The sequence below is a fragment of the Anoplophora glabripennis genome, unplaced genomic scaffold (genome assembly GCF_000390285.2).
Source record: "Anoplophora glabripennis isolate ALB-LARVAE unplaced genomic scaffold, Agla_2.0 scaffold122, whole genome shotgun sequence".
In the NCBI taxonomy this organism is placed as follows: domain Eukaryota; kingdom Metazoa; phylum Arthropoda; class Insecta; order Coleoptera; family Cerambycidae; genus Anoplophora; species Anoplophora glabripennis.
Window position 1 is genome coordinate 261,758 of NW_019416406.1, and position 26,761 is coordinate 288,518.

At 29.9% G+C, this 26,761-nt stretch overlaps 1 protein-coding gene across 4 annotated transcripts in view; it reads left to right on the plus strand.

Annotated features, from left to right (window-relative positions):
• The first annotated feature begins 6,600 nt into the window (after window positions 1-6,600).
• Window positions 6,601-26,761, plus strand: part of LOC108907896 (pituitary homeobox homolog Ptx1) — a 129,334-nt gene continuing 109,173 nt past the window's right edge. For 2 of the 4 annotated variants that reach the window (XM_018711733.2, XM_018711736.2), the window contains exons 1-2: window positions 6,601-6,929; window positions 18,732-19,098. In XM_018711733.2, coding sequence (XP_018567249.1) covers window positions 18,822-19,098 — 277 coding nt within the window. In that variant the 5' untranslated portion in view covers window positions 6,601-6,929; window positions 18,732-18,821. Of the gene's footprint in view, window positions 6,930-15,366; window positions 15,400-18,731; window positions 19,099-26,761 lie in introns of those variants that run through there. The other 2 variants (XM_018711735.2, XM_018711734.2) reach the window with 2 other exon arrangements.

The following is a 26,761-nucleotide window of genomic DNA, read 5'->3' on the forward strand; positions in this document are numbered from 1 at the left end:
AGGTAGCGACTGTGACCGGGGTGGTTGATGATGTTCCAACCGAGTGAATCCAAGAGTTGCTTAGTGGCATTGCCTGTGTGGGGACGCACATACCCAACAGGCACACTCCCTTTGTTGACATTCCCCTTCTTTTGTTCTAGTGTTTTCAGGATTTTACAGTACCGTGGAGCATTAATTTTTTCCCTCTGGAGCAAGAAGCCAATGGGCTGAAACAGTTTTAAATTTTTTCGTTGACGGCGAAGACGGATGTTATCACTGCATTGATTGTCTTTTCGTCTCAGGGTGTAGTGGGCCTCCCACTTTTCGTCGCCAATCACAATACAGTCCGAAGCACTCGATAAATTCCCATATAGATGCTATTCTGTTGACTTTGTATTGATCCGTAAGCTGTTTTGGGACCAACTTCGTACACAATTTTCGATAACTCAGTGTTTCTGTAATGATTTCATGTAGAAGAGATTTGGAGAATTGTGGAAACACTGCGTTCATCTTGTCGTCAATCGACAGTCGCCATGTAACAATTCTTCGATCTTGTTCACCATTTCATCAGTCACTAATGAGTGACGCCCGCTCCTTTGTTCATCATGAACATTCGTTCTGCCAGCTTTATTCTAATGACACCACTTGTATACATTAGTACGATTCATCACACCATCCCCATAAACAGTCTTGAGTTCGTAAAAAATCTGGAACTGCGCCTTTCTGTTTTCAAGAAGAGAGTGGATTACGCTCTTCATCTCGCAACTGGCGGGATTCGGAATAGCGGCTCATATCAACACGCTATTACAACAACAGCTCTCAATTGACTAAGACAAATGAGGTCGCGTTCTGCTATTAACACCTTTGTCGAAAAGAAAACACAGAGCATGAGTCTCAGTAGGTACTCTTAATTTGCAGATATGCCTCTTATATCAACAAATCAGTCCAAATTCGGTTATGTCTACTCTTGTTGTTGAACATAATTTTCATCAATTCTAGATTCTATTATTAATTGTTACATTCAAAAAATGTATGTATACAGTTAAAAAACAATTGTTTTTTAAACACAAATTACCTATATTAGAAAGTATAACAAAATTAATTTTCTCCTATTTTTATACATTCAATTGTTCATCTCAATTTGTAGTAATGAAAATATAGTTTGTCATCTTTCTGGGTAACAACTTATCAACAAATATTTCTGCACAATTCTTACATTTTGTAAGATTTTTAAAATTTTTAAAATTTGTAATGCAAAATTAAGATACATATATTTATACATTTTTATACAGCTTCATATTTTTCATGCGGTATTTATTGTGTAATAAAAAGAAATGCTGTTTTTTTTATTACATTTTATTGGATATTTCTGTCACGTCGAAGAGAATTTCTTTTTAAATGAAGAACTTCTTGTTCCAATTGGATCAGCCAAGGGGTTTTATAAATTTAGTTTTAACTAACCAGAAATATTTCACACTGAGAAACCAACCATCAAAATTTAAGGACACTCAGTTTTCTTTTTAACATATTGTTTACTTTTCCCAAAAATGTTGGTGTTATTTTATTGAATATGACCGTTTTGTCAAGCATGCTCGTAAATTTTCGATTACTTTAATGATCCCTTTCGAATATAGGTCCCGATTTCATCGTTTAAAGGTCTCACACATAATGTTTACTAAAGTCGCAAGGTTGCAGTTTTAGAATTTTCTATCTCATTTTCTGGTTAAGTATTTAATAAAATTCTCTGTACAGTAAAACTGTCCTAATATTAAACTTATTAGAAACTCTTCTTAATTTGTCAGATAAATTTTGAACATTCTTTATAATTACTGAATGTACCAGTTTTTTATCTTTGAAAATTAATTTTATTTTCAGTATTTTCCTCTTTATATTTATTTAATTAAAAATTTTTCTGAATAAAAAGAGTAATAAAAATGCCACAAATAAATAATTATAGGTAGACAATTTTGTTTTCAAAAATTCTATCAACTTTCTGAATACCAACTGATTCATAATATAATATGATCTTCAAAATAATCTAATTTTGCTGGAAAGCATTCTTATTTAGTTTCTGAGAATATTTGCACAGACAGTTCCTATGTCTTTAATATCAATTTTCAGTTTTCCTAATTTTCATTTTTTTTATTATAGTTGTTTTGAAATGGACTGTATTTTTTTTTTACTGATTCAATAGCGTATGACTTTAATGGATGGCAATGAAAATAACTGAGAATATCAAGAAAAAACAATTGGTGGTTTTCTTACCTTTAAAATAGGCGTCTTCTTACACATTCGCACTTAGTACGAGATAGTACTTCATAAGAGAGCGTATGGTTTCAACGAGAGTTACCATTCCAGTCCATATTTCGTGTAGTCGAAACTAGAGGCGTTGAAAACCACAGATTTTATACGGTAATATCAAAAAGAACAAAATATATAAATTAGAGATTCTTAGGCGTAATAATATGTAAAAATAGAATAAAAAACTAAGTAATTAAACTAAATGAAACAAGCTAAACAACCCAATAGTACAGCAACAAATCTTGACCTAAGCAGTTGTCTTCAGAAAATCATCAGAAGACACCAGAAATAATGCAATTTGAAAGATAGCTTACAAATAAATATTTCATGGTCATTAAAGTATGGATATAAATAATGACAGTTATAAAAACTTTGCGTTTTTCGAGATTTAAAAATATGATGATCAGTCAGATTTAATAAGTTTTTTTATCTGAATATTTTTAATATTGTCCCAGCTAATGAAGATATTCAAAATAAATTTACTATTTATTGCCGTTTTAAAAAAATGATGTTAAAGTAGGTAGGTACATTGAAAACTAGACTAATTTACATTATAATGATGTCGATGAAAGTGGGTGAAAATAACGTAGATTCATGAGTTTTGTAAAAATACGTTATACCTATAACGTATGTATTATGTAGAGGGTGTTTCAGTATGACTGAATCAAACTTTAACCACAAAGAATTGCCTTATAAACCGTTTTCACTGCACAGGGCCATATGGGTCGGTTTTTAAAATCATATGATTTTATGAAATATTTGGTATGCTTATAACAAATGTATTCAAATTTGGTGAGGTGTTAACATTTATAATATGTATAATATAAAAAATTTATAATGTTATATATAAATTTAATGTAATTTATCTGTAATTTTACATACCGACACAAACTGGTATATTGCGTCACTTAAAAACGCGATTTATATATAGTTGACCATAGTTGACGTTTCATGCCAGGGTACATAAATAATTTTAGGGTTAATGTTCGCTTTACAAAACTAAATTCAGACAATTGTTATTTGTAATATGTATTCATTTACCTTATCCGTATGTAAACCACTATTTTTAAAGGTTTTAGACTGTTTGAGCCGAAAAAAAATCATAAAATATTTTTAATATACTTTCTAAGACTTATAATGTCTAATAAAAAAATCTGGTGATGATATTACCACTGATAATATTATAAAAAAATGCAGGTAGTTACAAAATAATTAGTACATTTACAGCATTTATTATATTTAAAATTAGCAGCTTGAAATCTACTTTTATACGACCCTTCATAAAAGTTTACAAGCCACGTGACCGCCGAGCTTACGCAACCAACATGGCACGGTTGGTACTGCCAACCGAAAATCCCTAAATCTCGACGTCACCAATATTAATGATTCGTTTACAATGATCAACCGTTGTGTCTACGCTCGAGATAATGCGATCGCTGATTGGTTGAATAGAATCTGGTGAAAAATTACACCAATCATAGCACGTGAGAAAGTATGTTGCGTTTCAATGTAATCTTGATCTTTTTGTTTTAATTTCACCGAAAAAATGCCAACGTGAAGGAGATAAAATTCCTGTTCCAAACTGGTCGCGTGGCTTGTAATCATTTATGAAGGTTCTGTATTATAAAATTACTGAACGTACAAAATTTACTTTACAACGAGAGAAAGCACTACTATTTATTATGTACATAAGACTAAAATGCACCATTGAGGGTTCCGGCTGCTGATATTCAATGTTGTGTCTTGAATGTACCTGATTTATCCTCATGGTACAAATATTTTGTATTATAATTTGTCAGTTACTACGAGATACTATTAATTTACTAGTGAGTGATTTCAATCCTAGAAATAAATAAAATTTTAACCATGCGTTTAACTCGTGAAAAGCAGCTACTTTTGTCTATCCTGTATTTTATACTGTTTATAACAATGCTGACAAGCTATAGGTACATGGATTAAAGAGAAATCTAAGTAACACATGTGAATGTTTTATGCAATGATTCACAACTTCAAAATCTTTTTTTATCCCTAAGCACAAATTATTTTCCATTCCTTGTGTTTCTTTTTATTTCTTATTAATAATTCAAATGTTTCAAGCTACGCTTCAGTGGCAGCTAACAACTTTAGATTAAAAAAAATATTATTTTAAAATAAGTACAAGAGGCATTTTTTTTGAAGAAAATATATTGACCAAAACTTGTTGCTTTTCATGAGTTAAATGCAGGGTTAAAATTCTGACACTTATTTCCGAGACACTCTGTATAGTGTGTAAAGAGAAAATGAATAAAAATGTTGAAAATTGATAAATGTGATTTTTCCATTATAATTTATTTTAGAAATAAGAAGTCCAATTTCGCAAAATCCTTTTATTTTTTAAAAAACAATAGACTACCGGTTTCGAGGTCAAATTTTTCACCTCATCCTCAGGTCCTACAAGATTACAATGTAATATAATTTTTTAAATTAACAAAGTCCATTTATGTTTAATTTTTAACCTATACAATAATTATTAATTTTTGCAAATGTCTAAACTATTTGAATTTGAAAGTATTTCTTAAGTTTTTACTTTTTTAAAAACTGTTAAACCATACTGAATATAAAAAATATAAAATATATTTTTCATACTTACATATCACAATCACAGGAATCAATTCAACAATTTTTAATATCCAAAACATATTAAGATTTTTGTCAAGTTAGATTAAATTTCAACTTTTTAAAATAAACATATGTGAGAAATTGAACTTTTCTTCTTATTATTAAAAAAGTTGTTCAACCTGTAGCCTACATATAATGTAGGTACGAAGAATACCAAAAATAAATATTTTTTTTTGTTCTTTAACGAAACTAATTTTATTTATTATAAAATTGAGTGAAATTAGAACAGCCTGCAAAGGATATCTCTTGTCCTGTTTCTTTTGAAACATTTTCTTCGTCTATGTAGGTTGAAGTGTTTTTACTAGTAGATGTTTTATGAACTATTGAATCCTCCAAAGTGGTTGAATTATTTAAAAAATCGCTTCTACTGTTACTATCTATTCGTGTAGGTCTTGCGGTACTAGGTATATTTCCGATATATGTCTAAATATTCGTTTACAATAAAAAAACCTTTTTTTCTTTGTTTTTGTAGTTGGCAGAGTGATGGGCGATCTATTTCCCATATGTTCAATATCTCTAATATTTATTTGAAGTAATTGATCATATTTGTTTATTTTTTTACTTTCCAATATTGATGTTGCTGTAGACATTCAAAATACTTCTGAGCATCGCTTATATTGACCATAATGAAAGAGATTTCATACTTTTGCTTAATTCAGAAAAATATACTTACCAATAATACATTTCCTGAAAAAGACATATTGTTATTTTCAGCCTGGCATTCAATATTTTTTTATACTCGTATGCTGATATAGCTTCTTCGATTTTTCTGGTAATAAATTAGTCTATTTGCTTTGCTGGTTCAATAATCTGAGTAGTGTGGAAAATGCATTATAACAATGTAATTATACAGTTGACTACTTTACTTTTGCATTTTACAGGTAATAGTAAAAATTACATTGTAAAAGTACTTTTTTGTATTATTTAATCACAAAATGGTGTCATACGTCAGTGTCAGTCGAGTAGAGTTATATTTAAAAAGTAGGGTGAATAAATTTTTTCAGTGTAGAATTTTTTCTAAAAATGAAATTTATTTTATTCTTTACTAATCTATAACAAAAAGTATCATTTAACCTGTACTTAAAAATCAGACACTTAGCCGCAATTTTACAAAATATGTAGAATGTAGTTAAGAAAATAGGGATAATTGGAAAAGGAGTAACTGTGTTGCAGAATTTTCTTGGACATAAATCAAAAGACGGCATAAAGTAAATCATAGAAACATAAAATTAAGAAACCATATATTGCGAATAAATAAAACTAATCCTATATCAATATAAAACAGACGAACTGTTCTGTTTCGTGATTCTCTTGACTTAGCGCCTTTTAGTCTCCGCCTCCCATCAATAAAGTTATAAGCGATGCAAAATAACCTGTCAGACGCATTAAACAGAGACAGATAGCCCAAAAACATGACATATGCACGCATGCTCTTTGAATTACACGCGGGGGCGTGACAGAGCTTCCAAACTTTCAGTTGTTTCAGATAAAAGTCTGACAAGGATGGAACATGCCGCGCGAGCCGCGACGGACGGAGACAGCGCGCGAGAAAGTGGCCGAATATTGCCGATCGGGAGCTCACTCGGCAAAGGTTCAGCATAGCCCTATGATGATATATAGAGTAGTCGACTTATAGTTAAACCGCGTTGGGAAGTGGCCCAGATTACAGAGACTTTACAGCATCAAGTCCTAACCCGATATCTGTACGAACGCTAAGCGCTTAAGACTTTTTAATACTTTCATAGGATTTTGTGAAAACCTCTGCAGTTTGCGACTGGCAGTGATTTGTAAGATATTAACCGCGTCGCGGACAGACAGATTTTCATGACAAGGACTCCGAGTGGATGATTCGGGATTTATTTGTTTTTTTTTTCAGTGGCTTACTGGATTTTGTGAATCGGCCGCTTGTAGTGTAAGGACTGTGATAGACTTTGTGATTTAAGGCTGTATCATAAGAAACGATCTCTTTCGAGTTTTCAACATTCTAACAGGTTTGTGAACATATTTATTTTGCTTTCAATGTTTCAATGTTTTTCCCACAATGTATCCAAACATCCTATTTTTTGTGCTGATACTCTACATCATCATATAAAGTATTCATATCTTTTTCTACAGAGAATCATATTTATTTTGTTTCTTATTAGAAATACAAAAAAATCTGTTATTCCTTATGTATTTTTGCAAATATTAGTTTCAATTCAGAAAAAATATGTTTATTCATTTTATGAGACTTAATTATTAAAGTGTTATGTGGCTTCTCAATCATAATTTCAAACGAATCCAAATCAAGAATTTTCAAATCCCAATTATTCTCTTGGCTCCTAGAATCCCAGGCGCATTCACCAAAATCTCGATTTCCGTCGGATTCCCATTTACGAATATGAAAACGATTTCTAGCGTATTTTCGTTTTATCTGCTAAAATTCCGATACGTTATCGCCCTTTCAGGCTGAAAATGTACCTGCCTTATGACACCGTAATGTAATACCAATTAGGGAAATATTTACAGAATTATCAGGCATTGTGTACTAACAATAGCGTGGAGTAATGCAGAAAAATGAAACGAAAATTAGCGCGCTGTAAATTATTAGTGTTAAACAGACAATTGTAAATCATTTGTTATCTAGGAGCCACATGTGCCATAAAATTTGGCGTACAGATATTCCGTTCTGTTTATTGACAACTTATCTCGTCTGGTAATATTTGTTCAACCATGTTTTCATTTGAATATAATTGGCAATTATAATTTAACTGGATGCACACGATTCTGTACAAGTAAATATGACCTAAAAATTTTAATACCTACATTATGCTAAAAGTATTGTTTTTTAAAAAAAATTTTTTGTTACATTTTCAAGTTTATAAGCTGTGGATACCCTAAAAATTAAAACATTTTCTTTTTTACGGCTCATTTTCTGAGTTCACCTCAAAATTAGAAAATATTTCATTTCAGTAGACATATTTTGTTTTCATTTTATCTGATTCTAATATACCTAATAACTTTACATGCATATAAAAATTAAGTTCTTTGAAATTGCTTTAGAATTTTCCATAATTATTGAATTTGTTTCTTAATAGAGAAAATTAACTATTTGAAATGACAAAATTTGTATTTCATGAAGGTGTTATTATTTTTTACTTATTGAATATTAAATAATACATTAAATATTAGTTAAAAACTAAAAAGGTATCTATGTCTCATATTTACCCTAGTAATAAATACTGCATATTTGACTTGCATGCGAATTCTGATTTTTTTTTGTGTTTTGAAAATGATAACAGTTTTTCAAAATCTACGTAAATCCTCATAGGGATGTGTTTTTAGCTTCTATTTAGCAGCAAACTTTTTCGTTTGTAATTTTTGACCAGATAAAAATTATTATATTTGATTAATTTTTAATTTTTGTTATAAGCAGAAAAACATCTTATTTACTGGAGAAGAAAGTCATTATTAAGGTTAGCGAAAAAAAAATAATCTGAAAATATATTTTCCAAAAACTGTCAAAGATGGAGAAATATAGTTGCAAGTGTTTCTGTTTTCATTGCTTTATTATACTTTTTAAATTTATAAAAATGTACACAAATTAGAACTATTCCTTTAGAAATATAGCTATGCATATTTATATAGGTACCTATATAAAAAAAATTGAAATATTTTATTATTTGTCATTTTTTGTTCTAATTTCTAGGGAAATAATTACAAGCGTTCTCTTTTTTGCAAAAATATATTCACATAAATAAGAGAAAGAGGGCAAAAATTGTACATGACTTTATGTAGGTATAAAAAATTATGTAATACTTATATGATATACTTTCTATATTGTGGTTATTGACCAAGTATTAACCCAAATGTATTAACCCAAAATTTACGAAATAATGCGAATTTACGAATAAATTTATTCATTATTCTAAGTAATTTAAATTTTGAGGCAATTTCGTAGAATTATCAAATGATTTTAATCATACTTTTAGTAGATTTTTTAGCTATTGCAAGAAAATATTTTTTCCTGATTTTTTGTGTACCTATTTGGTATGTAAATTTTAGCTCAAGCTAGAACTTAAAGCTAGTTAAAATCGTACGTTACTTACAATATATTTTAAATAATTTTGGTATTAAATACGTTAAATTCCTTGAAAAGTTAATCATAATTTTTATTAGGACAACGCATGAATTTAAAACTTTTTAAATTAAGTTTAGAAACTTATTTCATTTTATTCGACATTTTCTAATACATAATGAAATGCAAAACGTCTTCAATTTATTTATAGAATACACCTTTCTCGTCCTTGTTCAGTATGGCCCCCCTTTTCCCTAGCAAAAATAATAACAGTCTTTTAATTATTAATACACTTACCTAAAATTTTTAAGGTAATTTATGAGGTTCTACTCACTGTAGATAATAATGAAACATGGAAAACATGTTAATGTCCTAAAATATGGGGAATTTTATATTCACGTGAATAAAATTGACATTAAATGCAACGTCCAAGAGAAAGTCGTCTTTTAATATCATTTTAAAAAGAAACAACTGAAAATCATGTACCTATGTCTTCTTAAATCCATATAATCTATATCTATAATGCCATAAATAATTCGTGGTAACACGGAAATGTTAAAAAGGTTAAGCTATTTTATTTATTAAACAAAATACAAGGCACTCTTGAGTGTTATTTCAGTGTAAAATCAATTATTTACTAAATAAAATTTAATTTAAATTTAATTATTAAGAGTTCTTTAATTTTTTAAATATTCTGTTATAGGAAATATTGTAGATACATCAACACCAATTAATTTAAGAAACCTCATGGGTACCAGTTAAAGCGTAAGAGTAAATTTTGTATATATTTCCAATTATGTTGTGATAAACAAACATCACGTTAAGTAATTTCCAAGTCCTGAAACTATCGAGGCGAACGATCAGAGCGTTTAAAAGTTAAAGAGCACCCTAGAAATAAACATGAAAGTTTAACGCAAGTGCAATTAACGTAACGACACAATAAAAACAAGCATTTAAAACAATGAAGCTTTAAAACTGGTTTGTTAAACCGATGACCAAAGCTGTAAAATCTGCCGGGATATGTAGAAAAGCAAACGGTAAGTCGAGAAATCCGGGTCGATCTGTCGGCCTCATCGCAAAGCTGAAAGACTTAGCTTAACACCCTGGGTCTTAAGTTGGCCCTCAAGCGGTTAATAATAATAATAAACTAATAAACTACTCCTATTTAGGGCGGCATGGTGACAGTTAAAGGGTTTTAAGAGCTAATTTGATGTTGCAACCGCTAATCCTGTTAATTATTGTCAAATATACAAAAATATTTTTTTCACTCTAAAAATTAATTGTTATTGATGTCAAAATAAATGTAAAATGTTTGTTACAATGATGTAAATACATTATATACAGGGTGTCCTTAATTGGACTGGAAAAGTGCTCCAGGATATTCCTTGGTCAAAATTAACACAAAAAGTCAATTACTTATCAATTTCGAGTCCTTACGAAAATGTAAAATCTTGATAACCTGTCGATAATGATCGTTTTTCAGTTATGCCGACTTACTGTTGATGTGACAGTTATATATAATCACAAAAAAAATACTTCGTAGAACTCACTTTTTCATAGTCACCCTGATCGAACATCTTTTGCTTCTTCGAAAATGTAAGTTTTGATTATGTGGCATGAAGGTTGATGGTAATTCGAAAAATTGTTCTTTTTGAAAATTTTACGAGACGATTTTCCAGTAAAATTAAACCTATGTATTATATAACAATTATATCTAGGATAGCAAATTAAAGCTCAATAAATATTGTCATTTTATTATAATATTACTAACACCTATTATCAAACATTAATTTTAATTTTAATATGTACCTACCGTTTTTTATACCTAGATTTTTGGTATTGAAGAACATCGTTTAACAAGATTTGATGATATCATTTAGGAAAATATTTTTTAATCTTTCATAAACATTTGCCCAAGTTTGAGATACAGTTGTGTTATTTAGAAAAAATATATCTGTCCCTGTTCTGAAAAAGCAACAAGGGTGGATTCAATAAAAAATGCTTCTTATATTTATTAGGAACTTTCAGGAAATACCTATATATATCTCATAAATAAATTACTGTACTTTGTGTAATCTGTTGATGTTTTTTAACTACAAAAGTTAATGCTTATTTTATAACCGCAGGTAAACCCATCTAAAACTGACTAAATTAGACAAAAAGTTTGCGTTTTGTTAAATGCTTTCACTACTCCTAGATTAGGGTAATAAAACATATAAGTCGACTCATAATCTAATAAGCCTGTTGCTTATTACGTTTACTATATCTTAAAATCACGAAGGAGTTCTGTAATGTAAATTTTACACCATTTTACAATGTTTATTGTAAAAGGTACAGTAATTAATCAGTATATGATTATTTGACAGAATTACGTGTTTCAAACATTTAGATTACTGCTATAAAATATGATAATTTTTCTAAAGTTGACGATTAGCTAATTTATTAATACTCGTGCTACATTTTTTCTAAATTCATGGATCATATAGATAATTCTAGAAATATACAGAGTAAGTGAATGTAAATCAACAATTATGTGACAGTTAAATACCACTTTTATTATCGAAGTTAAATTGTCATGCAATTATCACAAGCACAAAATACAACGTAAAATTTGTTTGAATAAATTGATTTTTTTTTTCGTAAAAAATGGCAAATAAAATTAAATTGCTTTAATAAAACTGAAAAGTTAAAAAAAATTAGAATTATCCAATTCAAACAAAGATGACTTTTATTATTTACAACTTGATATTAATTTTTGTTTTGCTAAATTTATTAATATTGTTATCCATATCTCTGTCACTGATTAAATTTGGATCAAATAGTTGAACGACTCAGAAAATTATAAAGGGAAAATGATTTTTCTAGATTAAACTTTAAGATCTTGTGTCTTTCGTCTGTTCATTGTACCTAGCCTGTTAACAAAACACCTACTGTTCTTTAAATCTGTCAATCTCTAAAAAGCCCTGATGCTAGCAAATAGATATTTGAATGTACCTTAATAGAATCTCCATGACATACTTTTATACCTTACAATATTTTAATGAAATAATCATATAATCTTAATTAAATTTCACTATTAGTATCATAGTCTATGCTAAAAAACAATCAATATGTACTATGCAATATAAATATTCAGTAGTTTTAACATGTTGAATTTTATTGGCAGTTTAAAAAAAATATCAACCTTTAGGTCCTTGTTTTGAGCTTCTTAAAAAAGCCTACAAACTACAATATATGCAGAAAAACCTGTTGAAATTTATTTTTGCTTTTTTTATCTATTACTTCAAATAAAAAAATTATATCAAAGCAAATTCGAACTACAGAAAATTAAACTTAGGTACTTGAATTTTTATATGTGTCGAATTTTAAGTTGGCGAGTATTTAAAATAAGAGGTAGTTTGCGGAACATCGAAGATAAAAAGATTTGAAAATCGTGCATAATATAACCAATGCATAGAGTGGCACAACAAACGGCCACACCCCGTATATATCAAGGTACTCAAAATTGTGAAGCAACTAAAAAGGGAGAACATAAAATTTATAGCAAGAAAAAAAATCTTCAGAGGATAATTGCTCCCTAATTTAAAAATAAAAATTTGAATAAATAAATCAATAATTTTTTTTAATGTCTCTTTGTAAAGTTTACAATATTCGGTTGTGTCTTTTCTAAATTAGTTTAAGTTTTTATGTAGTCTTTTTCCTCATTTTTTTATAAAAGTTTTCTAACACCTTGAATTTTATAAGATATTATAAGAAGATATCTATAGAGAAACACAAGCTAGATCCAGAGCATACTGATTTTGCCATCTTTGTCGAAGAAAACATCAGACTTTCAATGTTTATATTCATTTGATATACTTTATTTATACTTTATTACATTTATTTAAAAAATCGTTGAAAAAATAGATGATGCTGATGTTTAGGAAAGCATCGACAGATTCAAATTAGCAGAACTGCTTTATAGAGACAAATGATTTGTATCAGTAATGAACATACGAGACTGAAACTTATCTCAGCCAGTGTCTTCCTCTATACATACCGTGTTATATATATATATATATATATAGAAACAGTTTTTTAATAAAAATCATTGAGAAAGAAAGATTGCAAAAAAATATTTGCGAAAAATAGGAAAAATAAGTTCTATGACGTCACGATAAAGTTACCAGGACAGAATTTTAAAACAAATTCTTATTCGGTCATTGCGTTTTCCCAATGCCTCTTTCATTTTTTCTGTAATGGCGGCCATCTAGTATTCAAAATGGTGGTAAGTTGATTGGAAATTAAGAAATAGTATCTAACAAGGAAAGGTCTCTAAGTGTTCCTCACAGTTTTGCTGAATCTTTGATATATTGTAGAAGATCAAAAACCAAGAGATACGTATTTTTTTTTAATCTGCGGAATAACGTTATAAGGGGTGAAAACCCCCAAAATCAGTTTTTTTTTAAATATCTCTAGTAGGTCATGATAATCTTTTATGAAACCGACTGGGAATTGTTTTGCATTGAATTATGATATTATGCGCAGTATGTTGATTCCTGGAAGTAGCATCCCTTATTTTTTATTGGGGGTAAATATGCTTTTTTGTGTTAGTTTTGACCTGTGAAAATGTTACAAACATCAAATAGTCAACAAGTTACTTTTGTTGTTTATTAAATTCAATTTTAAATTTGACATATTTCGGTAAACGACCCTCATATTAAAAAAAAATATTTTTAAAGTGATAAACTTTTTTATTCCTTTTTTTGATCTATTGTACTTCTCTCGCATACCAAATTGAAAGTCCTAGGGGTGAAAACTACCTTCAAAATTCACTCACAAAAACAGTTTTTTGAGTGTATGTCTAGTACCGTTGAGTGAGGAAATAGACTCAATACAAGTAGATACTCAGTAGATTTTTTATGTAACCAACTGACAATTTTATCTTGCATTGGAATGCGATATTGTGCGCAGTATTTCATCCTTTATTTTTTTATTGGGGTAAATATGTTTTTTTGTGTTTGTTTTGCCCTTCAAAAATGTTGAAAAGCTCAAATACTCACCACATTACTTCTGTACTTTATTAAATTGAGTTTTGAATTTGATATATTTCGGTATTTTTCAAGAAAATCAAGGGGGTAAGTCACCCATATATTAAGATAATTTTATTTTCAATGTGACAAACTTTTTGATGTTTTTTGATCCTCTAAGTTTTAGCTAAATTGGTGAGGGACGTTTGGGGACCCTTCCTTGTAAGTCAAAAATTTCTTTTTTATTGAATAAAATGCAAGGGACTTTTTTAAAAATAATATTAGGAATTAAGAGACCAATCGATTTTCCAAATTGCTCAGTATTGATGAAATTTTGAGGATTTTCCTGACAAAGTATGTCAACATATATGTCACTGGATTAACATAAATGGTTATAAAAATGAATTGTAACCTTTATTGAGTTAAGATAATAATTTATTGTGTTAACTTTCTTATGTAATTTTTCCCTGCTCTGTAAGTGGGTTCATCGCGTTGAGTAGGTGTAGGTAATAAATAAATAAATAATAAACCAAATTTAAAATTTTATATTAATGGGAGATATTTACATGCGTTGTATATATATTTTAATTTAACGCCTTATATTTATCTGTACCATTACTTCTATTAGCTTTTTTGTTTTCTATAAGCCTATACACACTTTTCTTCTCACAGTGATGCAATGTATCATACCCTCTGAAATATTTATACGTATATACGAAATTTAGAAAGCGTTGGATTTATTTAATTTGTAAAATATTAAACCACGTCCCAGTCAATTTATTTTTTATGATGCGAGTGAATCAGTTAGAAAATCTATATGTGCGTCTGGAGCCATCCGGTTGCAAAGTATCGTACCATTACATTTTGAAACAAGCCGAATCAATTTTCCAAATGGCCGTGATTAAATTTTTCCATAACCTTTAAGACTCGGTTTACTACGATGGCAATGGAGCTTCTTCCACTTTCGGTGCAGGTCAATTACGGCCGCTAATGATAAAATAAATACCGTCAAGTGATTGGAGCTTGTTCTAGTATCAAATTAGTGGGGTGGCGTGGTGCGGTGCAGGAGAGGGGATGGAAGCACCGGCTTAGTATTCGCAAAGCTCTCAGACCGACGCTGGCTCCGTCGCGACGTTCTCTTGATCCGGTCTAAACCTGGCCAAAGCTGTTTTTAAGCTCCGTACCTTTTTTCATGGACTTAACCGACTTTTGGTCTTTGTTCACGTCGCACCTGGATTTACTTACGACCTTTTAAGTGATCCCGCCACTGAGTGATTTTGTAACTGATTTGTGCATTCTTTATCCGGATTTCGGAAAATTAATTCCTTTCTTTTCCACCACAAAAAGTGACTTCCCCAAATTTATTCGGTTTTAGATGTATGTTCTACGGTTTAGGTAAGCATTTGCTCGATACAAAGAACGTCCCTTGTATGAACCGCGAATTGCAGGCCATCACACCGAACTTTTCCATATTTCTAAAATTTACAGTGCAAAAACAATGACGCAAAGACGCCATTCATTAAAGTTATTTCTCACAATGTCGAATACTATCTTGCTTTTTCAAATGTAGTAAGAAAATGCGTACTGTTACTGTTCAACACCTACTTCCTTTGTCATAAGTAAACATTAGTTTCTGTTAATTTGATGGATAACATCTGTAAAATTGCCTACATTTATTCAGTAATCACCACCAGACAGTATTAAAACCTTTTCTTTTCTGAAGCCAACTTAGCAATCTTTTATTCAATCAAAGGTTTGAAAATAAAAAATTCCTTTTATTATTTCTTTGCCATCGATTGTACGCTACTGATAAACATAAATAATTCTACCTTATGATTCGTCAAAACATTGTCGACTCATTGTTATTAAGTTCAACGTATTGTAGATTTATATTTAAGCCACTAGCACGGACTATTATTGTTGGTACTGCCAACTTAGCGACAAAAATGTAGGTAAATATAATGACAATCCCTAATTATTCTGAAGCTTCTAGTGAAATCGTTATCACTATAATAATAATACCATCGCTAGGAATTCCAATGAAACACGACAAACAAGAAAAATGTAATTTATAATGTTATTTATTAAATTTACTTTATAAGCACCTATTTGTTTTATGTTTTTATAACATAACACTAGAGTAATAATATGTATTCATTGCTGTAAAGATAAATCAATGAAAATGTAGTATACCAATTTTTATCTACAGATATACATATTGTTGAAAGCGTCTCTAATTAACAAAAATGTAACTTGTTGCGCCAATGAATTGAAAGTGTACCCGTTTATACTTTTTATCATGGTGATACGTTATCGATATCGATAAACGTGGAAAGTTAAGAATAAAATGTACACTTGGTTTAGACGATAATAGACAGATGCAAAAAATGTTTATGTGTAAAGCTCAACCGTCTTTGCATGATGTATGGTCAAGATTAATTCTTTACCTAGTTATACTTTCTCATTTTTAAAAAGTATTAGATTTCGCAATTTATCGGCAAATCGAAAATGAACCGAAAACTGCCGGATTAATTATCCTATGTTTAATTAATTAACGAAGTCATAAAGTAATTTTTGGATAATACTGTTCTTTTGAAAACATAATAAAGGCTATTGAGATATTATTTAGATATTACAAATAGTTGTAGGCATATAATTGATTTGATGTGAATTTAGATATCTCATTTTACCGTCGGATCTTGAATTAAAAAACAGTGAATACTCTAAAATGTAATGTTTATTTCAGTTTCCTATTTAATACATTGTTTAAGGAAGTTCAAAGATAAAAATTTTGAACCTTGTTTATATTATAAATAGCAATGAATAATTAACGGAAACTAGAATGTTCAACTTAGAAGTTGATAGTATTTATGTTGCCAAAAAATTAACAACTTTATACGTAAAAATATTATTGAAGATGGCGGTTTTTATGGAATTTCAGCATAAATTTCATTTAATTTGTCTCATTTGTTACAATTAAAACCAAAAATAAAGAAACTGAATATAATCCTCACCTAAGTTTACTCTCCGTACATATATTTCACTGTCAATACTTAAAATATCAGATGTTAAGATAAGAAAATGTTTTTGTCGATTTGTATTTTGCTACTCTTGTGCTGTACATGAAAATAGATAGACAGAAAATAAAGTTGTTACTTATTAAGCATTATTAAATATTTAAAATCTTTTTTCTTTATAGAAAATACTTCTAGAAAATGGGGCTATTAAAATACTTATAAAATTTATCAATATTATATCTTTTGATCTGTTTTCGTAATAAAATCGAAATTTAACATGATTTAACCTATTGAATTATAGTATTGAATAAATTCTTGTTATAAAAATCAAAATTAACAGACAAAGAAAAGAAGATGTACTTAGAAATTACCATCGTTTATCAACATTTAGTACTTTTGTGATGTTGATTCCCTTTTATAATCATTTAATTAAATTTAGACTTATTTCCAACTGAAATTCTTAATTATTTATTTTAACATATACTGGGCGTCATACTCAGGTGAAAAGAAAAAAATCTTCTTCTTTCCAAAACAAACCAATTAACGGAATAGGTATATAAAAAGTTACGGACATTCAAAGTTAAATTAAACTTGAATTTTTTTGCTAAATTGTAGGTAACCAAATTAAATATATTTTTTTACAATTTAGCCCAACTGGCACCATTAAATAAATAAAAATGTTTTTGTGAATTTATCTTTTCGGTATTACATTGAGATGTCTTATTTCTCAAAATTTTTACTAAAGAAACACTTTTTACAAAAAAAATTAAAAACAATTTAGTGTTCTTCCACATTTAAGATGAAGAAGTTTATATTCAAGTTTGGCTGTCCCAGAAATTTTCCTATAGCAGGTTTCTTTGAAAGTAAGTTATATAAAAAAAAAATTAAACAAAACATTTCCTTACTTGTAACTTATTAGGAAAATATTATACTACTGAGGTATATTCGGTTAATTACTTTCTATTGGTCATAAGTGGCTTTTGACACATTTTTACCCTTAATTATATATTGATCAAAACATGAATCTCAAAATTGTTTAGCAATGCGTTCAGTTAATGAGCAGCAAAATATATGATATCGTAACTTTAACTTTCGAATATGTATTTGAAAGTAATTATGGAAAAGTTTTTAATAGTAGTCTAATTTTATCACATTCTTAAAAATCCCTTAAGTTTTTTATCATTATATGTATGATTAAAAATATATTTATTTTAATAGAAAATATGTCATGATCCTCAATTACAATTAAATGGAAGATGACGGATTATATGTATTAGCAGTTGCATCTCTATTTTCTTGTGATGTACGTATATGCTTATGTAAAATGTTTTATGACTTTTTTTACTGAGAACCATTGACAATTTGTAATGTTTGTAATGCTACTATTTTTCCTTTTTCGTTAGTGCTTTTTAAAATTTTGAAACAGGAAATTGAAATTTCTTAAATACGAGATCATTTTTGTGATAACTGACTTTCCTGATTAAATCTAGAAGAGTGGTAAAAATAGAAACTTGCTAAAATTAAACCTACTTCGGTTTTCCGTATATAGGTTGCGAAATACAATCCTAACCATTCGATCGATATCGCAAAGATAAATGAACTTATCTAAAACAGCCGATAGGCCCACCTGATAACCTTTGATATTATACGTGCACATATTATACTAATCTCTAATCCAATGATTTCTTAATGAAAACTCTATTATTACAGGACTGGCATGACGCTGGCAGTGACCTACAGTCAATAAAAAAAAGAACTGAACAAGCATTTCTCCTCCCGACGTTACGTTCAAATTCTAACATGGAACGTTTAGAGTCTTCTCTGTCAGATCCAGCGCTATGCCTTCAGGATCTGGTGACGGGCGTCACGACGTCTTCAGCGAACTCAGACATCCACGGCCATCACCACCTCCACGATGCCGCCGTCTCTGTGAGTTCTGCTATATCCGGCATAATGAGCGGGACATCATCATCAGTATTGGGCCACCACGTGACGTCACATGAGCCACCCCACCATCACGGCGTCGTCCCCCACACCCCCTCGCTGCACCACGAACCCCTGGAGAAACTAAAACGTGGTGAGTTCGTTTATTAATATAAGATTTGGCTTTTGTACAGAACGTTGCTGTTAATCCGTTTAAAGTAAATAAGCATCGTAGATTACGTTTAATCTTTGTTCGATATGATAACAGTTGTAAAAGGTGTTTATGAAAGGGCACGGTCACATACTTGATAATGGTCTCCCTCCTAACTTTTTTCACTCTCCGAAACTCTGCTCGTAAAGGAACTACATGAAGATAACCTCAAATTCCATTAAATAATAATTGTTATTCATTTACATATCTAATTAGAAACAATTTGGTACGTATCACTTTATTATATCAGTTGTACATTTCTGATATTTTTTATCAACTGCCAAGAGCGTGCACGTTAAGATTTTAGCGATTAGTTAGTCTGAAAATGGTTAAAGGTGTATACAAATTTGAATATTATGAACTTTGTGTGAATGCAGAAAAAAATATAAATATAGCTAACATTTTGTGATCAAACTAGCAATTTGTTTTCCTCATTTTGTCGAACTGTAAATAGTTACGTCTAAAACAGATATACTGAAAGTATATCTGACTGTATAATGATTATTTTGCAACAGATTTTGCAACTCATGGAATGTTTAAGCTCATTTTAGCTATAGAGTTGATAAAAATTTTATTTGTTATTGTTTGACAATATGCAGTAAAACTGAAATTGTACTACTTTTGACTGTGAACGTTTAGAGTAATTTGCCTACAACCGACACGCTTTTTGGCTATATCGTAAAGTGCTTCTAACGGTTTACAAATGCAACACTTTTGACTCATACTGCAACATATAAGTGATGCTCTTCTTAAAGCTTCAAAACCACGATGGCTGCTAAAACAATTTCAAACTATTTGTCATTTGAAATATGAAAGATTTGAATTAATTTAGATATTGTAGTAAAATTATATGCGGTTAGAAATGATTTATTACGAAAAAAATACTTTTTCAGTAAACTAATCATATCTAATTACAGGTTTATAAAAATCATCAAATAGAAACCATTGGAACATATTTAAATGTTTATGTTACTTTAAAAGTTCAAATTATTTCCAAAAACCCTAAAATGTATAAATATCTTAATTCATATATCATGGTTGAATTTGGCAATTGACCATTGTCCCATATGATGTAACTAATTCAAATTGCTTTAAAAAAATGAAACAATACATCAATTAATGCATTTTTGTTGAGTTTCGCATTGGCCTTTGTCCAAAATAATACTTATTAAAAACATGAATCAATATTATTTAATAATTTTAATACGCCCAGTGTATTTTTCAGTTTCTAGCGTGTCTATAGCGTATTTAATTATTTGGTATCAAACAAAGTCTATACACAGAGTATCCCGAATTTTATTGAAAAATACTTTCCACTGTAATACTTACACTTTCCTATATAAACATATAGGGTGTTTCAGAAAGACCTCCACATGGGGTGATAGTATGACAAACCTCTTGTTTTCGAGATAGAGCGATAAAATAAAATTTTTTAAATAGAGTTTTTACGAAAATTTCCAAACGGTGGGAAATATTTTTATGAAATTTTGTATTCCAGGGTTTTTAAGGATGCCAAAGAGACTGGTCTAATTTGTTTTTTTGATATTCATAGAGGGCGCTATTATATTTTAAGTTCAATTTTTTTAAGGTTAGATTTTTTACCATTTAGGCTCCAATTTATGATGTATAATTTTATTTTCTAAAAATAATGTACTTTTGTTAGAACTTCCTAATGTGGACAGTTTTCGAGAAAAAAGGCTTTGGATTGAACTATTACAACATCACGGTGTATAAAATAAGAGACTTTTTCTCAAAATAAGCTTATGTATAAAACTTATTGATGGATGTCTCATAAACAACGCATACATTCTTAGTAATATTTTAAACTCTAATTAACCTTATATCAAAATTTTTATGATTGTTAGTGACTGTAGTTACAAAGTTAATTAAAGTTTAAAATATTTCTAAAAATATATGTGGTGTTTATAAGACGTCCATCAATAAATTTTGACATAAGCCTATTTTGAGAAAAGTCATTTGTTTTATACACCAGAATATTGTGAGTTCAATTAAAAGCCTTTTTTCTCGAAAACCGTCCACATTAGGACGTTCTAATACGAGTACATTATTTTTAGAAAATAAAATTGTACATTAGAAATTGGAGTCCGAATGGTAAAAAACCTAACCTTAAAAAAATTAGAACTTAAAATGTAATAGGAATGTAGCATAACTAGCGCCCTCTATGGAATATCCAAAAAATAATTTGATCAGCGTATTTGGCGTCCTTAAAAACCCTGGAATACCAAATTTCATAAAAATATTTCGCACCGTTTGGAAATTTTCGTAAAAATTCTGTTTAAAAAATGTTATTTTATTGCTTTGTATCTCGAAAACAAGAGGAGACAGACTTATAGTTCATATAACAAAAAATTCTTATTTTTTGTCGTCCCTGTATTTACGGGAGGTCTTTCTGAAACACCCTGTGTATCTTCTGAGTAAATGAACATATGGAAATGAAATTTTGTGTGTACAAACTTGAATAAATTGACATTTAACCTGAAAATATTGTTTTAACTTAAAACATTGTGACATACCAATTAAAAAAATGTCTTTTGTCATTTTGAAAATGCCAGTTTTATTTTTAAAGGAAATGATTTCTTAACTTTTTTACATAGCTTTTACCGGTTTGGCAAGATTTAGCAGTTTGTAAAGATAGTACGTTTAAATCAACTTAAAATTATGGATGATAGACAATAACGTGTTATAAATGAAGGACTCGGCCTCAGCCAGATTATTTTTCTCATTTAAATATTGGCTCTTACAAGTTTATATACAGGGTCGGAAAGTCCCCATGGTTCATTGGCCGTTACGTGATAGCGATAAAGTAAGTCATAGAAATCCGTGCAATAGAGAAAGATGGCTATAATGAAGGCGTCTAATAGTCACCGCCCATTTCGCCCTTCCACAAATACGAAGTGGATCTTATTTGTGGAAGGGCGAAATGGGCGGTGACTATTAGACGCCTTCATTATAGCCATCTTTCTCTAGCGCACGGATTTCTATGACTTTCTTTATCGCTCTCACGTAACGGCCGATGAACCATGGAGACTTTTCGTCCCTGTATGTATATACAACAAAGTGCCATAATTTGTAGTTACTCTATGGATTCTTGAATTTGTGGTTAACATTCGGGAACACTCTGTATAACTTTATTTGATGGGAATTTAGGAAAGTTTTCGAATCAATATGAGTTAGCTTAATATCTTTAGGGTAATGTAAAAGTACATATTATAAAATGTATACTGATTTAAAAAAAGTGTTTCTATAATGTCTTTGCCTTCTTAGCTCTAGAAAACAAAAGTTTTGCAATAAACTATCTTGTTCTGATAAGAAAACAATCTGCATCTGAATATGCTATACTCTGATACACATTTTATTAAAATTGACCATACAATCACTTCTGATAATGTACCGATCCGTATTTAGTAGCAACTATCTTTTAATCATTTAATCTGAAAGCGCAGTTTTAATGATTTACGTCACTGCTACTTCAATCAATCAGTCACAATCGCTAATGGTGTTTAATGCATGCATTTGAAGGAACTTGCAAGGACATTTAGGTTTACAGGATGAACATTGTTTGAAGGTACAATTAATAATTAAATTGATATAATTTTCTTTAGCGCAATCTAACATTAATTGGTTCTGTGACTTTTTTTTCATTTTAATTGATACATGTAATGATTTCATTTAGTTCAATTAGTAATAGATATACAGGGTGCGGCACCAAAATCCGGACAGAATTCGATTTGAAATTCCCCGCCGTTCTAAATCACGTGTAGAGGTCGCCATTGGCGTCAGAACAGCTTGAAGCATGTACTAAACAGTCATAACCTTAAAATAGTCCCAATGTTGAATCAGAGACAGAGAGATTGACTGTATATGATGTCATTACTAAGTATAATGAGTTGGAGAAGTCCAACGAAGGTTCTGAAATACCAGCGAGGAAAACTCACCCGAACGAGCACGTTGCCAAGACGCCAGACGTCATTCAACGGGTTCAGGAGCTGATTCTTGAGTGTCAGGGGTAGTTGATCCGAAAATTGTCATCAGTTGTCGATGTGAGTGAAAAAACTATACGTCGATTCTTCGAGAACGACCTCCGTTACAAGTCTTATACAATTAAAGTGAAACAAGTGCTTCCCTAAGCTGCCAGGGCAAAGCGAGTTGAACGGTGTAAACTGCTTTCGTGTTCCTTAAGTGCTACCAGATGAATCAGGTGTTTTCCTGAAGAAAAAATCAAAGGAATGACAGCTGGCTCGTCCACGACCCTGAAGATGTTTCCAGAACAAAATGTTCGACAAATGTTTACGTGCTAAGTGTTGTGTCCAATGAGAGTGATGTCATGCCCCTCCATTTCTTTAACAAAGTGGGAAATGTAACAAAAGAAGTTTATTTGCGTGTTCTGGAAAATTTAGTGAAACTGTTTCTTCTAAACCCAGCCATTTGGTTTGGTTTGGTTTGGCAAAATTGGTTGTCGAGCAATGTCATATTTTGGTCCAAAGAATTTTGGCCTCCCAACAGCCCAGACTTAAATCCCTTGGACTTCTATGTATGGAGCGTGGTTGAGCGGGTCACCAGAAGTCCAGATATCCAAACGTCGCGTCATTGAAAGCCGATATTGAAGCGTCATCCGCCGATATGAACCGTGACGCATTAAAGCGAGCCTGCAAACGCTTCAAACCGAGACTGAAAGCAATAATTCACGCAAATGGGGGATATATTGAGTAAATGTGTTCTGAATAACCCTACAAACAATTTTGTAAAAAGCCTTTTCGTTTCTCCAATGAAAAATATGTTTGGAAAAGATGTTTTATTTGTTCCTATTTTGGCGCCACACCTTGTATTATTTGCAAGTATCGTTAAAAAAGCGTTTCTAGTATAGGCTTCATTGAAATAATTGTTTCTTTCAGAAGTTCATATCGCTAATTTAGGACGACGATTTCTAAGATATAATTTTTTAACTTCAGCTTAATTTAAAATGTGTAAACAACGCAGGCACTAGTTTTATATACCATCTATATGTCGAGATTATTATATCAATCTTCTCGTAATTTTATTTTGACCAATTGAAAATGCCTCTCCGTGTAATCAATGAAAATGCAATAAATATATCATTTTAAAGAGGCTATAAATTTTATAACATTACCTTCAATTTTATACGTCTAACGAAAATTTATGGATTCTAATTGCCGATAAAAAATTATCAATTATGGGATTATATTTTATCAGATGATAAATTTTATAGGAGACGGTAACGATGTGGATTTTTATTTTATGGCTATAATAAGTTTCTCTGGCAAATATTTCTTATAATAAAACCCTTATAGAAATTAAATAGCTCGGGACATGTAGGAAACAATTAATTAAATATTTCGCTTTTATTGAGTTATAAAAATGTAGGTATAATTAAATCATATATTAAGTATAAATTAATAAAGTAATACAGACATAAAAGATAAACATTGTTTTCCAAACTACTCGTTATTGGGGGTTAAAAATATTTATTTAAATTTGCTTTAATCAAATAACTAGTACAAAAATAGTTAATATAGTTATAATACGATAACAATAAAACGGATTTGATTTAAAATGTTGATAAAACCTATACTGGATCATAACAAAATGTAGGTTTGATGTATCATAATCATACCATATCGAATTAACGTTTGTGATTCTACATATTAAACCTAAACAAATATTATACAGGGTTCTTCAGGGTCAGTGGTTATTAAACATTTCTGAGAAACCAAAGATAATTTGACTGTGAAATTTTGTTTACGGGGATTATTAGGTTATACCGGAAGTAGCTGTCAATGTCGTTATTTTAAATGCAACACCCTATATATTAGTGTATTATTAAATAAATTAAAAATAAGTCGAATATGTTAAAGCTTCCCTGTATCTAAATCTAACCGTTTACGAGATAATCGACATTTTATAAAAATTTTGACAGATGCAAGCGTTTCGAAAATTCCTTATATCTTTCTTCCTTCTGTAAGCTTTCACTTGTTTTATAGAACACACAAAGAACATAAGATGCACTACTTTCTACTATCAAAATCACCTGAAAAAAATTGTACTAAGTCTCATATTTTTAGGTTATATTTTCAAAACTTAAAACCGACAAAACTTTGTAATTCAATGGAATAGGTACCCTGTACCTTTTTGAACCATATTATAGAAAATCAAATTGTCTTTTCACCGCATTGCAGGGGCTACAGTTTCAATTTTCTCAGATATTTGCGATTTTCTTCCATTCTCAAGAATATTATATTAAAAATCAATCAGTCAAATGTACCTTGAAAGTCAAATATTAGTATTTTCATTCAGTATTCTACAAGTGTCAAGTATTTGCTCGACAAGAAAAATGCTTGTCATTTTATATCCATGGGACATTCTGTCTGCAAAATAAATCATAGAAATGATGCTAATAATTCTGATTCATGGTGAATGGACATAAAATATATTGAAAATACTTGATACTACTGAATGTCTTTCAAGGCGCATATTTTTCATGTAATATTCTTGAAAATGGAGGAAAACAGCAATTATATGAGAAAAATGAAACTGTAGCCCTTACAATGCCTATATCGGTGAAAAGACAATTTGATTTTCTATAATAATAAGTATACAAATGCATAAGCATAGCACACTAGGTCGAATACACTATTTTACATTTTTAATTTTAGATTCACTATCATAATAGATCATAATTTCGTTGAATTCATATTAGAGATACATTAGAGAAAACAGTGACTGAAACTCTTGTCTGTATGTAAAGTAATTATAGTATACCCATTTCAGGGACAAGACTCGATTTTATAAAAACTGGTACATAATGTCGAATAATGGTGTACGGTAATTCAATACTGAATTGAAAGTTACAAATACAGATACAACAAAATATGAGTAAATAGTTTTTTTATTTTTTGAATAGAAATGTAAATCTTGCCAACATCTTTGTCAATTTTAATATAAACAACTAATATCAGATAGTATTCAAGATTAGTCACCCTGTCATATCCGAAATTACAGACTTCTAAACTAATTTCAAAACTAGTGTTCTGCCGTTTCTCTTTACACAATATAATACTGTCTAACGAACTATTTATTTAGTACTGTTTCAAATGCCAAAAAGTATCATACAAATGTAGACGTTGTAGCAAGAAAGTGATAAACGCCAATATGTAATTTGCTCAGGAGAGGCAAAAGAGTTTTTTTTTTAAGTTTTTTGGCGTTAATCATTTGACTAAATAATTATAACAATTGATCTGAGTTAATGTGAAATTCGTATAAATGAAATTTTTAAAAAATCATGTATTTTCTACTTTTAAATTTATAGCAGGGGAAATGAGGATAAGTAGTAACATTCAAAATATTATCCGTATCCAAAATGATGAGCTACAATCTTATTGTTTGTGAATATATTTAAGATAAACAAATGGCTAGAACAAATACCAAATACAAAAAACCAATGCATTTGTGGTGCAAGAAGGGGGTAATTGACATGTAATTTATGCTGTTCTTATACAAGTTTATAGCAGAGAATAACTGATTTTATCTTATCATTCAGTTTCCATTGAGCCCACAGATTTCATATCCA